At 39.4% G+C, this 17,967-nt stretch overlaps 1 protein-coding gene across 4 annotated transcripts in view; it reads right to left on the bottom strand.

Moving 5' to 3' along the window:
- FAM185A (family with sequence similarity 185 member A) overlaps window positions 1-16,985 on the bottom strand; it is a 60,416-nt gene extending 43,431 nt beyond the window's left edge. For 2 of the 4 annotated variants that reach the window (XM_075599624.1, XM_075599628.1), the window contains exons 1-3: window positions 16,480-16,984; window positions 6,187-6,296; window positions 2,819-2,911 (exon numbers count right to left, since the gene is read on the bottom strand). In XM_075599624.1, coding sequence (XP_075455739.1) covers window positions 2,819-2,911; window positions 6,187-6,296; window positions 16,480-16,867 — 591 coding nt within the window. In that variant the 5' untranslated portion in view covers window positions 16,868-16,984. Of the gene's footprint in view, window positions 1-2,818; window positions 2,912-6,186; window positions 6,297-16,479 lie in introns of all 4 variants that reach the window. The other 2 variants (XM_075599627.1, XM_075599625.1) reach the window with 2 other exon arrangements.
- Between the last annotated feature and the right edge of the window lie 982 nt (window positions 16,986-17,967).

Below are 17,967 nucleotides of genomic sequence, written 5' to 3'. Positions count from 1 at the left end.
AAACATAAGTTTCAAGCCAAAGTGGGGTTTTTTTTTTTTTTGGTTATTCTAAAGGGGAGTCCAACCCAAAGCCCACATCTGACAAACACATGAAAAAGACAAAATTGTGTTATGCAATCGTATGGCTCACAGATCAAAAGTAATTGCCCAGGTTTGATCTAGGTTTGCCAACTTTAATTTACAAAATAAAGACTGACTCCCATAGCGCAACTCTTCAAGACAAAAAAAGTTTACAATGGCATTGTAACCTAATACGTATACTTCAGAGATCCATGGGGATGAACATAAAATGAAGAAAATGCTATATTCTTGTCAGCAATCCAAAACTGGCCAATAATTACTCAGAATTCTCAAATGCTAGCAAACTGTTTAAGACAGAAATGTCAGAAAGTACCACAGACTTATTTTACTCGTCCTATTCAACTTATTACAGAAAAGATGCCTTATAACTTATGTTTTCACAATATGGACAGCCAACGTTAACTAGATTTCATCAAACTTGATAAAAGGAATATGAGAGCCATAGTAACTCATATCAAAAGTATAACTAATAAAATATGATTCTAATAACATGGTAAATGTACTCTAGAATGAAATGCCACTCCCAGCCAAGAGTCTCCCAGGTACTATACAGCAATCGTTTTTATTTAGCAAGAAAAATATGACCCACAATAACGTCAATGGACAGAGAGCTAATGATAAATGGCAACGTCATTGAAATGGGCAGTGAGAAATTCTGCTCCAACTCGGGAGCATTCCGGTGACCTTGCCATGAATGGTATCAATTATGTTGCATTCACTGTCCCCAAAGGCAGACATATTTTATCTCATCTTCAAGGGCAATACATCATTTTTAAAAAAAATATATTTATAGAGCTGAAGGCTTGCAGAGTAATGAATGAAACAGTCGTAGACTGAAGACACCAACTTGGAGCCAGGAAGGAATTAATTTTTTCCCCTTATGAGACATCATTGGACAAACTGGGGTTTTTTGTTTGCCTATCTCTGGATTAAAATACTGTAAATACAAATATAGGATAAGTATCTTATCTACATTTATCATAGGTTGATGGACGCATGTATGTTTCAACCTAATTTACTATCCAACAATCAGATTCAGATGAGATGCACTACTAGAAAATAGATATGTATTTTTTAGTGTAAGCTACTGTAGTATTTGACGACGGAAATGATTTTAATAAAAGCTTTCACAACACACCATCTTGTGGCAGAATTGGTATATTACATTTCAGTACTTAGAAGACAAGCTTGAATAAATAAAACAAAATATAATAATATATTAAAGAAAAAGGAAGCTCATTGTATTTGGGGACAGTATTACAGCAGGGTATTTCTTGGTATGATTGTGAAACTTGCTATGCGAGTCTTAATTTCAATGTATAGACCACTTTAAAAATGTACTTGATTAAACCAGAAAAAGGGTCTCAAGGGGCTGAAACTTTGGTCACAAATGAATCAATTAATAATGATATTCATCTATTCGTGGGGTGATTCAGCTCCAGCCTTACTTGATGTACTCCTGAACCATTCACCATCTTTTATCATTTTCCTTTTAATTATCTTGGCAATTAGGGCATTTGAATTTGGAGATTTTTATGGAGTACGTGTGTGGTACATGTCTGATACTTCCTGTCCTCTACCATTATATGTTTGACAAACAATGGCATCATAATTACTTTACAAGATGTAGATTTATAGTTTCAATGTACATATAACTGCCTTACCGCAAAAATGAAGGTAAAGACGGTAAAAAGCCTTGAAAACATGTGGTTACCATAAAGTAAAAAAATATATTACGTAAAAACACAAATACTTGTCAGACTAGAAAAAATAAATAAAAAAGACATTTACATTTTAATCTTTTAAGCACATTACTACAATTAGTTCACTTTGGTCATAGGAGGGATGCCCCTAGCAGACTGTTGCTATGTAGACAAACTGGTCAAGTGGTAAAGGCATTACCCATAAAGAGGGAGAACTTTATGCAAGTCACAATGCTACATGGCAATCTCCCTCTGCCTCGGGCATCAAATATTATTATGCAAGCTCACTAACTGTGCCACACACTATATTATGCACAGCACCGTCAGTGCAGTAGTGCAGTGGAAGAAGGAATATAGTAGTCGCTATCCAAAAATGTCATTAAAATGGCAACTACAATTTAACCTTTAAAGTGCTGCAGTGGCGTAACTGGTAAGTAACGGCAACTGCACGCCAGAGGCAGGTAATAGGCACTTGCTCGTCTTCTAGAGGAGGGATTGGATCAAAATGGAAGTAGAGCTCCCTCCACTTCAGTTTCCGGCCTATGGGGCCTGATTGCATCATGTGGCCACTCCTGGAGCAAATCACATGATCAAGAAGTGCCGGGGGTCTGTGGCATTCTGGGTGTTGCCGGAACCCCAGCACTCTAAAGGTTAATCATTCCACAGTAAAGGACACTCCCCTGTAGTTCCAAGACCTTTGTTGGACCCGTACGTGGGATAGATTTGGGAATCTGATGTAATGTATTAGATTCCTCCTGCAATTACTACAAGGATACTGCCGAATAGTTTGCAAGATAGGGTAACTTTTAGAGCACAATATTACAAAACACACAGCTTGTATTAAGAATGGAGTAGCACCAAATCTAATCTCCTATATAATTTTTAAAAAATTCATAAATAAATACGTTTCCATAATTTCCTCCACAAAAACATTAACATTATCCCAAATATTTTCTCATAGAAAGATTATGAATTAAGTAACTTAAAGCAAAACTACAATAACCTCAAAAGAAGGCAGCTTCCATCTTGCTTACACTGTGATCTGATGCATGAATATCCACATTGCCATGGACGGTCCCCAAGCAGATCACTTTGCCTCCCTTTGCACGTATGTGAACTTTGTGACCCTGAAAAGGCAGAAAATACATTACTGATTAATGAAGGGGAAGCAGTGGTGAGATTGGCTACAAGTTACACAAGAAGCGAGCAGAAATGTTTGATAATGTACTGTACACTTGGACTACCTTATTGTAGGTTAGTGGTTGTCAACTTTTCTGAACGGCAGAACCCTTTAAAAAAATAAATATAAATATATATATATATATATATATATATATATATATATATATATATATATATATATATATATATATATATATATATATATATATATATATTTTATATATAGTGACTTTGCAACCCCTTCAAAATGTATTGCGACTTCACAGAATCACTGTAGGGCTTATACTAATATACGTCCATAGAACGTATTGCATATAATATTAAAAAAAAAAAAACATTTTCAACTGTAAAATTAAATACATGGTAAAATAGAACTATTGAGTGTTGAAGAGTAATATCTTCCATTACCAAATACGTCTCAGCGAAGCCCAGAGGTTGAAAACCACTGACCTAGAGGAAGAGTTTCTCTTTAATCCATCCATTATACTGAATGCACAAGTGCGACTTTCTAACGGAGTGTTTAGCTCTTTGCAAGTATTGTGGTAGATTTTACTTTTCTTTAGTTGAGGGGAATTGCATCTTTTATGCAATTAGAGGATTTGAAGATCGGAAATCAGAGCTAAATTGTTGGTTGCTCATACAATAATACTCTATCCGCAGGAAACAAATCTATATGGTAAATGCAACACACCATAAGAGATTTAAAGACAAAACACACTTATGATGTGTGTTTGTGGATTTGTTTTGCTCTTCTACGATATGTCACCAATATACTAAATATATTCACAAGCACAGAAAAGAAAATAAGTTGCATCAAAACGAATGAAACAAGGATAAAATATATTTTTCATTTCAAATGTTTAATTTGTACTGAAGGTTTATCACAGATATTTTCCATGATGTGGTGGTTACTGGTCAACTAAAATATACATTTTATTGACCCAATGTGTGACTGTCAATTAAGGAGTTATTGAGATATGTTTTTTTATACAATCTAAACAAATCTAAATATATATGTACTTTGTGTAATTGATACATTGTTTTTTTATGCAGTTCAAATGAGTGACATCTCGTCACTGAAACTACAGAAGATTATGTAAAACATCTCATTTCTATTTGTGGTCATCATTAAACCCTTCAATAAATCTGGTTCTGTGAGTGAGACAGCGACTCAATAACTGCGCAGAATGAACGGTGCCTTTATTCAAACTACATCTTCTAATAAGTTATAAAAGGAAATCTCTTCCTTTACAATAACCAAATAAGGGAGGACCACAGTGCCCAATCTTTTATATAAGAGGAGTATTTCTTCCGGTATATATTTTACGTGGCAGATCTATAAATTGTCCCCAGTAAGAATAAGCATTAGTACACGCTTTTTCAATGTTTTCAGGATACTTCTTCAGTTTCAAAATAAATCTTGCTGCTACTTTTACCAACACCTTATAGCAGGGGAATGCAATCTTTCCCCCCTGCGCCCCCTGCCAGCTGTCCTCTCCGCACCCCCTGCCCCCCTCCCCCTTTACCTTGGTTCCCGGTGTCTGGGCGGCATGACGTCACGTTGCTATGCGACGTCACCTGACGTGTCTCCAGAAGCCGGCATTTAATTTAAGTGGCTTTGGGAAGCGCATGGGGCCTCTGTACCCCCCGTGCCCCCCCAGAGATAACATTGCGCCCCCCAGTTTGTGCACCCCTGCCTTGCGGCACTCATGGCCTTGCACTGGATTTAGAGCCAGTAGGGGGAGCAGTAAGTCTTCCACAATTCCAGTTAGATTGTTAGCTATCTGGGGCAGGGATTCCTTTTCCTATTGTCTCCTTTTATGCGTCATGCTCGGATTAGATTAGATTTGCTCGTATTCTAATATTTATTTCGTAAAGCGCCGTGTACATTGTTGGCACTAATGAAATAAAAATATATGTATACATGACAATTGGCACATCTAAATAATATATACACTGATATATATATCTGGAGCTATAAACTATGTGAAGAAAAATGAACGCGTTTACTTTTTTTCAGATGTACCCCGTTTCCAGAATCCCAGCTGTTCCCCAGGTCTCTGTGGGGGCCGATATTATTTTCACTGTTATTCCTTCTTTAAGATATGGCTTCAATCATTGAACTTACTCACCAGGCATCATCAAAGCACATAAATATGACTAATCTCCATTATATCCTCTTAAAAATCCCAACACTTATTTTGTTTATACTAATCTTTTTGCTTTAGAGGCTAAAACTTGAACAGCACATGTATAGTCCAATTATCCAATTAATACAGTGCTCCAGTTGACCAATTATTGTTGAAGAATTTGTGGCGGTTACAACTTGGCTGGACTTAAAGAGACTGGTCCCTTACAACTTAACTCTCCTGCAGCCAGAGGGGTTTGCAATGCAGTGAAAGGGTTAAAGGGCGGTCCCTTCCAGGATCAATGTGAACTCATTGCAGTAATAGGTTTAATGGAGAAATGTAGGTGATATGCATTTAAAAATCAAAAATTTTATTTGGAATGTTTTCTCTAATCAAATGTTTTAAAAACCTTTTACAAAATAGTTACTAAAATCGCTTTATTGATAATACTATTGGAGTATACATAAAAATTGCCAGTCTCCACTATGCTGTGTTTATGAAGTTAATGAATCATGTTGACATCATTGATTAAACAGTTGTGTATGAAAAGTATTTGATAGGAAATAATTTTGTAGAATCCAAATTAAATGTTTTTTTTTGTTTTGTTTTTTTTACAGGAAATAAAAAAAATGTTTTACTTTTGTGGTGAGTGAATTTTCTAAAGAATCCAATTATATTTTGCATACAATGTGGGGACTGCTTAAAATGATCAATTAACAAATGTCCCCCTGTACATACATACGTACGTACTCAACCTCATCCATGACATTAAGTAACGAGGATTTGCATTCCTCAGGCCCTCACCAAATACCTTTATCCTCTTATGTTACAAAACGTAATATTACGCAAACAGACCTGTAGCCATGAGAACGTTGGTTAATTTGCTAGAGTACATGAATATTGGAATGCTAACAAAAGTCCACTGAAGGACCATGTCTGATCAGGATAGAGAAAGGACAATGTATTACTGTAGGTTTGCGATTATGAGAAGTTCACAAAAGCAAACTAGAACACGTGAACAGGGAGCATTATTTGACGTTTTTAAAAGTGTGCAGTAAATGTTAGTTTGTTTCGAAACCTCAGAGCAGTACCTTGACGGACTGAAGGATGCTGTCTCCTTTCTCCGTTTCTATTTGGCAGTTGTCACATTCAATTTGTTTAATTTTTACACAACCAGTGCCTAATGTCTTGATGTCCACATCTAGAATGAAATGAGAGATTGAGAATATAAATTAGAATATAGAGATTCGCTACTTCACAACAAATGTAAGCCATTTTAGAAGCTATTAATAATCCGTAGGGGCCGGAAAATGTTGGTCAAGAGCAGGAAGCCACTTGTTGGCCTCGGGCGCCAGTGCACAAAAGGATGCGGCTGAATGTCTCGAGAAACACAGCTGTCAATCACTGCTCTGCTTGCCAAAGCACACAATGCCTTGCATAATACTAAGCAAAGCATTATGGGGTGCAACTTCGGGAAGCAGAGCAGGAATTGACAGCTGTGTTTTTGTTTCGTTTCTGGACGTTCTGCAGCAGCTGTGCTCCATTACCTCCACGCCTCCCCCGTCCCCCCAATTTTCCAGCCCTACATGCAGTTGGGCGTTAAATACTCAAATCTCTCAGCTGCAAAACTGGCGAAAAACTAGTGCAAGATAAAACACACCAGATTTAGCAAGGGATACACGTGGTGCTGTTTTTTTTTACATTGGTTTTGTCGGGGTCACTTAAGTAAAATAGACCCCTTTTCTTAAATACAGATTAGAAATCATATAACAGATTAAGAGGAGAACATTTATTTTAAAATCAGGGAGTTCAAGAATACACTAGGTATAATAAGATAAAAGTAACGAATCAATACAAAATGGCCATTTAAAAAAAAAAAACACACATACATATTTATTTTTTAAACTTTATGCAGGTTATGCCCCAAAACTTATGGGCTCTTCTTTTTAAACATTGTTTTTAAAAAGTTTAATTTAAAAGTAAAACGCAAAACAGGCTGCTGCTACATTATGCTGCTCTTTGGCATGTTTATGGTACAGGAAGTTCCAGGTATATGCATTATCGGAATGTCACACACATTTTTTTTTGATCTCTCGCTAGACGACAAGTGGAAGTATACTATTATACCGATTTCCCACCGTTCTATTTCTTCCAGTCCATCCATGCTAGGACAAATGAATGGGGAATAAAGCCGCGCCCGGTTGGAGGTAGAACGTTTTTGCCCTATCAGCCCATACAAGGCTGCCTGCTGTCCTCATAGCATTAATACGAGTCTAGCAGAGCAATAGAAAGAAAAAGAAAACACAGCATAACGGAAACACATTTTTTTCAAAGAGGTAATTTTGTACTGGCATCGAAGAAATGGAATTATCATAGATCGGCAATTATAATTCCACTTTTCTCTCTACGTTCATCCAGTACAAAGAAATGGGGATGTACCAAAGCAATCAGAAAAAAAAACCACATCTTTAAAAAGGCAGCAGAGCGGTGCAGCTTCATTTGCCAAAAGGCAGCAAAGCAGACAGGCTTCTGCATAATAACAGATCAGATTTTTCTTCCGCACAAATATAACAGCACCAGATCTTGAACAAGATATCACTTAAGTCCCATGGGCAGGCCTCGAAGCACATAGGCTGTCAAATGTGGATAGGCACCAAGCTTTGAATAGGCAGGAGAATCATGCAGGGCTCATAGTCTATCGAAGAAGAAACAGGTGCGCAAATCTCATCAGGACATGGAAAAGAAGTAGAGACACCAAATAGTGCAATATTGTCAACCCCAACAAATGAAATCAATGTTGATAGCTCTATAAAATTTGCACTCACGTGCGCAACGTGATATTAAGGCGTTGTGGTTATTAGAAGTTACCAATTTTAGTTTCCAGATAGGTACTCCAGATCCACAGGAAAGGAAGGGAATCCATATACAAAGAAGAAACGCGCGTTTCTACTTAATAATCTTAGCCCCTGAGGAAGACTATTAAGTAGAAACGCGCGTTGGGTGAGTCACCGACTACAGAGTGGCACTTTGTTGGTGACATCCAGAGTGGAGGACTACATTAATCAGCCCAGTGTATGCTGTGACGGCCGCGGAGCAGATGCTGTTGCTGTGAAGATAACCGTCTGTCCATATGACCCAGGGTGGTCTGAATGCTCACCACAAAGGCACTTATGTAAGTGGAATACTTTGTGTTTTTAATATTAAAAGCAGTATTATACTATTTTGCTTTTTCTTCTTTGTATATGGATTCCCTTCCTTTCCTATGGATCTGGAGTACCTATCTGGAGACAAAAGTTGGTAACTTCTAATAACCACAACGCCTTAATATCATGTTGTGCACGTGAGTGCAAATTTTATAGAGCTATCAACATTGATTTCATTTGTTGAGGTTGACAATATTGCACTATTTGGTGTCTCTACTTCTTTTCCATGTCCTGATGAGATTTGCGCACCTGTTTCTTCTTCGATTGCTGGTTGTATTTGGTCTGAGTCCTGTGTCGGGAGCTGCATTTTCTAAGGACAGTATTATTTAATGTTATATTATTTGCGCTTGATTATTTTTTCACTAGGGCTCATAGTCTAGCTCCCTGGCAGGGAGGCGGCCCATTAATCACTAGAGATAATTGCCAATTTGCCTGAAAAAGGAGAATCTCGTGCAATCGAAGGAGGCCAACCCAAGGTCAGAAAAGTAACAAAACGTTTTCGAACTAAAAAAAAAAAAAAAAGACACTTACCCGCTACTCAAGAACACATACCATTATATGGATTCTCAAAACCGGTTTATATTTAGCAGGATGAGGACGCTCGACAGATCTTTTATATCATACTGTATATACCTGTATCCTAGAACAATGCATATCGTGCCTTAGGGAATCATAGGCAGCACCAGGGCAGCTTGTTTCCATACATATGGGCCCTCACTCCAGATTGGAGTCGCATCAAATGATCACGCAAAATTCTTTGCCTGCAGAGAGATCCTCTTCAGGCAAACAGGAGGGCACTGAATATCACCATTTAGGGGCATCATTTAAGCACAATGGCTAGGACCACGGGTAAACCCACAACTGCTTGTTTCCCACAGGCCAACATATAGGCGTTTTGAGTACTTCGGGCAAATCTTCTCCTTTGCTCAGGAATAAGGAAGTCTGAAGCTCCCTGTACCAAAAAACCCCAACAAAACCTGTTAGGGAACCTACCCTCTTGACTTGTACGACAAAATAACTGCTGTGAGGAGGAGAGCAGGGTGCTTTGTAGGAGCCGATGTAACCCGATTCATTTAAAGGAGTCACAAGGCATACCAGCACAGGGAGCGCGGTGACTTAGCGGTTTGCCTCCTACACCTACAGATGCTTTACTGAGCAGACAACAGGAAAGTAACCTAAGTTTCCCCGATATGGGCCAGATGAAGCTCTTATAAAAAAGAGCCCGTAAACGTTTGCCCGACTGCACTACAGTAGTTGGTGGACAGACTTGGAGCTAATTTTGTAGACTTTTTCTGTCGCAAAGACTTTGATTTAATGACTTACTCATTGAGCCAGGAACTATTCACATTAGACACGATTCACTCCAGAGGAAACCAACATAGTGCTGTACTTGAAACCTCTCACAAGTGATAACATTGTGTCACAAAAGGAACAGACCCGAGATCTGCTCCAGACTCACTTATGCATCAAGACCACTCGAGACCTTTGCTTTCTACAAAACACAGACTAAGGGACTTCACCCTCTTGTTTTGCTATAACCATTTCACCCCCAAGGGTGTGGGGATCCTATAGACTTTCACCTGGACACAGCCCAGTCTTTTCATTGGTCCATCACATGTGACAGGACCCCTGTTATTTTGTACATATTGCATTTTTGATTAAATATTAGTTTGATTCATACATCAAATGTCCTTTATTATTTCCTTGAGTGGTAGAACTCCAGAACTCCACGTCGTTCTATTTGATTTACTTTTGTGGACACAGGGGTGGGGGGGGGGGGGGTCCTTGGTCCTGTACACCATAGCGCTTTAGGATTGCTTCATACCAGATAAAGTTAGACGTGCTATCTACCTTTGTAAATATATACTGATACGTTGAAAGTTTTTGACCTACCTCCAACTAGGCAAGGCTTTATTCCCAATTCATTTGTACGGGCATAAGAGGGACGTAGAGAAAAAAAGATAAAATGTTACTACATTATCTAGCACCATAGATACTTCTAATCCTCACGATACATCACTTCTAAAGAAACAGTCTCAAATAAAATGTTTCTTTTAAAAATCACAATCTTTGAAGAAACCCTCCTGGTTTAACCAAATGGTCCCCCTCAGAGGCAGAGCCATATATGACATCATAGAATGTGATCGTTGGACAGCCGAGATGCACAGAACACCGAACATGGCAGCACACACAGTAACCCAAAAGGTGCATTACTTGGTATAATTGACCTTATTTTATTAGTATTTAGGCTTTTCTTTAGAAACAAAGCACACACAGCTATTACCTTACATGAAAGCATTCCAATTTTCCTTTCTTGGAGTCATAGTTTGTATTTAATGGACGTGAACCATTTTTTGGGGGCATAAATTGACGACATTGCCTTTTTCAGCCTTATATACTGTATTTCAAGGTGAAATTATCCAGCTGTTGTCAATTTTAAAATAGTATTCATGCGTGTAAAAAATAAAAAAAAAAATAAAAAAATTAATTACTGTACTTAAAGTCCCTACCGAAAGCATCATCGTGATTTGTTATTTTGCGATTCCACAATTGGGCACATCTTTAAAAAGTACAAAATAACTGGTTATGGAGTAGAGAAACACTGTCTGAATTGCCAGTCGCAGGAACTCCATGCAAAGGGTAAGGAAAGGGAGACAGTCGCCCAAAAACAGGTGGTAACCTGACTCCTAAATGTAATGAATGTCTACATACTATGTATCCAAAAAATATTGGACCTGGATCTAACAAAATGAGACACTGATGTGCTGGTCGCTACAAAAATAAACCATAACATTTCAAGAAAGCTACTTGAAGGGTTTCAGGGATCTTCACTAAAATCGTTGGCGTCCAGGGACCGCAGTTAGAGAGCTTTTGAAATAACATCTTTACCCAAAAATAAATAGATGAGAGGAAGAGTTGCTTTTTAAAGCAGAAAGCTTTCAGACAGCCAAACGCAAAGGTGGTCTAGCTGGAAATTCTACTCAAATGGCAGGTCCGTGTTATTATTCTTAGGATGTCTAGAGGGACGGAGAAATTGCTAAATATGGAGTATTAGCAACATATCTGTCTTAAAGCAGCACCTACCAATTTTTTTTCTATACAATCAGAACCAGGGGGTCCCTCAGGAGCTGAACCGTGCTTTTAAAGCACCAGTTCAAGTAATATCCTACATATGTTTTTTTTTTTTAATAAATCAGTTCTGTACTATGAGCATTTTAAAAAAAAAGTTTTAATGACATTTTTTAATGTTTCTAGTGTAGGAAGCATTTCCAAAGTGACAGCCCCACCCTCTCTCTAGCAGTGCACCAATTGTATCAAGTAACTGCCCTGTCAATCATATTCCAGGAACTACATTGCCCAAAATGCTGTGCAAGAACTAAATTAAATAACCCTGAGAAAGCGATTGATTACTGGAGAACAGATCAATGTGCAGCTTAGCTCATCACTTGTCAGTGTGCAGATTGTGTTGATGCACATATTGAATGGGAAATATATATATATATATATTTTTTTTTTTTTTTTTTTTTTTTTTTTTAAACGGCAGCTTGAACTGCATCTTTAAAATTGCCGGGTACTGGAAAAATTTGACGGTGTTATTTGCCAAAAAAATTGAAGTAAAAATAAATTTAAAAAAAAAACATGGTCATTGGGTTCATTTAATAGAAAACCGTGACTTCTGCTTTGAGGGAGCCAGCTTCCTACTGCCTCACGGGAGTGATGCTGAACCGATGTCCATTTTGATTTCCCTAAAGGGAAAAAATAATAATAATAATTTTACCTTATCCAAAATCATATTTGTTCTAGTACAATTATGGCAAAGCATTATTGTGGGAATTTGGCCTTTGCCTTTTTGGCAGGACAGCAACCACCATCGTCTTTACTTGGGTGGACATGCAAGGCCTCTAAAGGTCTCCCTACGTAGTGTCATTAGGTAGCAGTTCTATGGAGACAGAAAAATAAAAGGTTACACTGCTCCCAATTTGCAGTAACTCATTTAGAAGTTAAGTGGATGGCATATTGGAGCCCTGCTGTCATTGTACTAGAAAATATATTTTGATAAAAATAAATGGCCTTTTTCTTTTCCATTGAAACAGTTCTGCACTAATATGGGACTTATCACAGCAATGTGGGGTGGGGGGGTGGGGGGGGGGGTCGAGAGAGAAAAACAAAAAGAAGGTGGAGCCAAATGTATGGGAAGTCCTTTAACCTCCAAAATGTCAAGTTTATATTGTTTGATGAAGGTATAAATATCTGTCCAGGTGGTGGCATACAAATATCTTCTGAAGATGCACGCTCTGTCTCTCTGCCCAATATGTGGCTATTGCGCTGGTGAATTATGCTTTTCTTTTAAACCACCTCGCAACTGAAGCTTTGAATGCATTCTCCCCACTCCTTTCTCCCAAACAGAACATAGAAACATTAAAAATTATTATTATTTTTTTTTTAAATGCTACAAGTATTTTCTCATAGTACAGAACTGATTTAAAAAAAAACAAAAAAAACAAACCACATGTAGGATATTGCTTGAACTGCTACTTTAAAGAAATAGTTTGTGTTGTGTTAGCTGCACAAGCAGGATTCTCATCGCCTGAGGCTGTTTCTCCGCACTTTGGAATTACAATACATTAAAAAATAGTTTGTATTTTTAAATGCTACAAGTATTTTCTCATAGTACATAACTAATTTATTTTAAAAAACACACACGTAGGATATTGCTTGGTCTGTAGCTTTAACAGCAATACATACAAGATTACATGTTTTTTGTTGCATTAACTACAGTATTTAGGAAAAATATTATTTCAGTTCAGCTACAAAGGATCATAGTATACAACCAGATATGATCTACCAAAATAGAAAGAAAGATTGTAGATTAATCTAGATCTTTATCATTATTTGCTGCCTACATTGAGCTGTTACAATTCTCACTTCATACTTTAACTTGGCATCAGAAATTACTATTTAAAATTAAATTCAAATGTGCCCTTTTTAGTTGCAAAAAAAAAAAAAAATCGTGAATTGGTCAGAACGGATATGCAGCTCAGTCACAATTTGCCAAGCATTTCCATTCTGTTTGATGATGCTAAACCCAGACCCCAAAAGGAAGGAGGGTGAGTCCTATTTTGGTAAAGTTCCCAGTGCCCAGACCCCAAAAGGAAGGAGGGAGAGTCCTATTTTGGTAAAGTTCCCAGTGACTTGTACACCTCCCCAAACATTCCTTTATACAACACGTGCAGAGATACCAACCAACACACCTAGGAGATATCCCAATTTCAGGGCCTGGAATGGAGTCAGCATAGGGCTTTGAAAATTGAAATGCTTGGTGATTTGTTAATGAGCTGCGAATCATTAGCAAAACAGCACATTGCGGGTGAAAAGGTGTAATTTCTGCAAAAAAATATTAACCCTTAAGTTCTGCTAGGGGAAAAAAAGGGTTTGTGGATACATTTTGTAAAGGTTCACACATCTATAGTTTGGAGTGGAGACTAGCGAGGATGTTTCGGCAATCAAGACATAAGATATCGGTTAGCCATTTTTCTTGGATGAGATGGGGTGGAAGCAAAAGGTTTTGTGATCTATGAAAATAGCGGATGAAGGAGTAAGAAGAGTAAAAGATGCCACCTATTGACCAATTAGGAGAAAGGGAGAATCTTGAAGTTATTGACAAATATGATAGAAATGAAAGTGAAACAAAAATTAGTTATGAATGAGGGAGACTACCTAGGGGGATTTCTGTAATATGGATTTCTGTAATATTTAATACAGTATTTCTGTACTATTCAATTTTATGTGGCAGCAATTAAAAATGGCGAGACTTAGGTGATAAAGTGGTATAGTCTAGAAAATGTATCAATATTTGAGGAGTGATTGGAACTGAGGCTGGAAATAAGGACAGGCTAAAAATTGCAGCAGATTTGGGGAAAATTGATTTGGGCATTGAATGAAGAGACCGTAAGGGCTGTTCTATGGGGGGCACGCTTGCCGCGCCGTGCGTGGCAGTTATAACTGGCTGTGGTTAGACAGCCTTCCTATAATAGGGCCGCGCGCGCACGGCAGCGAGCGTGGAACCGGCCAACAGGGGGGGAAGATGAGGAAAAGAAAGATTTTGCGCCGCTACTGCTGCTGCTGAAATGTGAGTGTGTGTACACAATGATAATAAATATGTTATTCTTACCAACGTGTTTTTTTAATAATAATAAATTACATACATACACATATACAACATGTCGTTCCCGGCAGCACAGACCACCATACACACAAAAAATGTGTGCGTCACGTGCACACGCGGTCGCACAGGCACGCACACGGCCGCACACAGTATATTACGGACCTAACATAGGCCAAGAAAATAAGGAGGGAGGAATCAAACAGTTAGGGCAGCAACAAGTGCAATCAATGCACCTGCATGAAAGAAAAAGAGATTTTGTATTACCCTTTCCTTGTGTTTATTAGGCATCGTTTATAGTACAGGCTCGTGCGATGGAGCTCATGGCGTCGCACGAGCGATGTGTGCGATGTGAAGGTGTGGCGGACTGGTCACCAGGCTGGTTTGCACTCATTGGCTGAACCACTCACGTGATACGGCCGTCACAAAAAAAACTAAATTTGTCGGCTCAAAATTCTGCCGCGCGGTCGCTCTTCATCGCACGCGCACTGTGGCCGGCCTGATAGAGCTGCTGCATTTTGTTTGCGTCGCACGTGCACTATAATCACGGCCTAAGTACAGCATGGTGTGGTCAAACAACAGTTCAGGCTCAGCCAAGCACTCTCACACATAGGTCAGAGACACATAGGATGTTACGAACGTAGAGATGAGCATATGCAATTAATAATTTTTCAAGAGTAGAGCTACAGTATAGAGTGATAAAAGTAGAGGCCCTCTAACATCTCTCTATGTGAAACTTGAGTGAAGTGGGAGAGGAGGTAAAAGAAGCAAAGAAACTATTGAGATGGTAGCGAGACAGGCAAAAGATGAAGAACTATAAGAGGGCAAAGTTAAAAAGGCCTCTAAGGTCAACAATGGAGTGGACACTGTGAGAAGGGGGTGGTAAAAAGTACTGAAAGCAACAGAGAGAGAGAGGTCCTAACCATGCCAACAGAATGGAAGACTTGCAGGAAATACAATTACCAGAGAGAAGGATGAGAGTTGAGTTTGGGGCAGGAACAGATTCATTTATGTGGCACTCATTAGACTAAAACCCATAGTGATGCCACAGACGAGAGATCAATAATAAAAAAGCAATGCTAAGCACTGCAACACTTATGTCACCCCACAAAATCCATGAGGAGTCTCCAATGAAAAAGCAATAACAATATTGTATTAATACATAATACCATCACGCATTAACAAAGTACATTGTTATATTTAATTCTAATTGTACAGTACTTATATAGTTCCTAAAGAGTATTATACAAATGATCGATTTCCCTCGAAGCCACACCCAGGTACCCTCACAATACTTATCTCTTTTAAAGCTGACTGCTTTGGATGTGCACAGCCCACCCTTATGTATTTTACCCCACATGATCTAGCCGTGCGAGTCACCCATGTGATGGTACAAGGGGATTATAAAGCAGGAAAAAAAGAAAAAAAAAAAAAGGTACCAATTACAGTACAGTACTTGGTTACTTTCATACTTACAGTACCATTATTATTATTATTATTATTATTATTATTATTATTATCTGTAATATCCGAATTACAATTCCACTTGATCTCAACAGAAAATGTGGATTTTTAAAAAGCCTCTTCCCCTTTCTATTGTTACAGCCTAAATATTTCTATGCTAGGTATCAGGGTTAAGGCTACGCTTATACTGCCGGTGACGGCGACATCGACGTCAGGCTACAGTCGCTGGAAAAATCAAGTTGAGATGACTTTCAGCATTCGCGACCAAGCCGTCGCGTCGCGCTTACTGTAAGCGCACGCGATGGCAGCAATGCATTTGTTTTGACGCAACATAGCGTCACTATAAGCGCAGCCTGAGATGTTTGAAAAGAAAGAAACCGCACTAAAATGCATTTATTCTTTTAAACCAGGCACGGTACAACTAAATTATTTTTAATGTTCTTGGTCTATTGCCAGTCCCCAAACTTTGCCCAGCCTGGCAGCACATCACAGGACACAAAACACTCTCCCCACCCCCCCACCCCACTCCCCCGGAGAGTGACCCGGGCACCTACCGAAGCGCAGGGGGGTGGAGACATCCACACAGGTCTGGCTGTCAATGTCCTGGGAGAGGATTAGCACCTGCCGGGAACCTTCGTCGTACTTCACCTCGATGTTGTCCAGGTCCAGCCCCCGGTGCGTGTTGCGGTCCACCCCGCTGACCGTCACAAACACCCGGTCCGCCATCGGGTAGGCGAGCGGGTCCTGCGTTTTCACCGTCACGTTGCAGGGCAGCTGCACCCTCAGGGTGCTCAGCGGGTTCACTATCAGAGTCCACTGCTTCAGGGGCTTGTTCCGGGGCTCTGCCGACCAGCTCCCCTTCCACCTGCCTGTAGCTAAAGCCTGCAACCGGCGGCCCTTCCCCGCCAGGGACCAGCACGGCCGAAGTGCCAGGGAGGCCATCACTGCCCTTCACCTGCCGGAGTCAGGCCGCCAGCCATGTGACCCGCACGGCCATGCAGGCGCCTCTCTTTCCAACGCGCACCCTAAACTCATGTACCACGGGCTCCAGCCGCGCGGCATGATGGGAATGGTAGTTTAAAACCTCGCGATCTGCATGAGTATACTGCGCCTAACAAACTACAAAGACCAGAATGCCCAGCGCCAGATGTCAGACATGAAACCGGCCGCTCTGTCATGTGTATTTTTCTCCCGTTTTTGCTAGACTCTTGAAGCCAAAGTCCCACTGTGCAGTGTGGAGTGTGAGAGAAGATAAAGTTAACACAGACTAAACGGTCTTACACCCTGAATCATTTTCATGTATTTGCTATTGCATTTATGTATATGTAAAACAAATATATAGATATATAATGGTTGAAAGGCACGGTTGTAGACCTAAGGCTTTGTCCCCGCTGGCGCTGAACCAATACGGCTATCAGCATTTGGATCCAGTGTACACCTTGAGTTCGTCGTTTTAACACCCATTATTTTACATGTGGTTGCATAATAAAGATTACGTTTTAACTACTACATTTATCACCAGAGGGTGATCCTGAGTGCTACACTTGGGTTCTTCTTCTACCAGCCTCATATATAATATTGCCCAAGAGCACCGCTCACTATCACTACCGTGGCAGCACCAGGCGCTCCCCTATTTTTTCACTATATATATATATATATATATATATATATATATATATATATATATATATATATATATATATATATATATATATATATATATATATATATATATATATATATATATATATATATATATATATATATATAATGGGACATAGTAGGTTCAGCCTCACTAACCCCCTGCTCAGAAACTTTGCCGAGACAGGCAAGTTTCAAATTTGCCGCTCGGGGAACCGAGGGACTAGCCCCGCTTCCCGCCCCGCCTCCGCCTTTGCCTCGCCTGCAAGGACAGGAAAAGGCACCATTTTGAGCAGGTGAGGCAAAGCAGGAGCTGAACCTGCTATGTCCCAGGCCTAAGGCTGAGTCCCCACTGGCGCTGAGCACGCTCATGCTTGGAGAGCGCTCCAAGCATGAGCACC

Source organism: Ascaphus truei, chromosome 5, assembly GCF_040206685.1.
Source record: "Ascaphus truei isolate aAscTru1 chromosome 5, aAscTru1.hap1, whole genome shotgun sequence".
In the NCBI taxonomy this organism is placed as follows: Eukaryota; Metazoa; Chordata; class Amphibia; order Anura; family Ascaphidae; genus Ascaphus; species Ascaphus truei.
The sequence above is the reverse complement of the archived record's forward strand: the minus strand, read 5'-3'. Positions and strand labels throughout refer to the sequence as shown.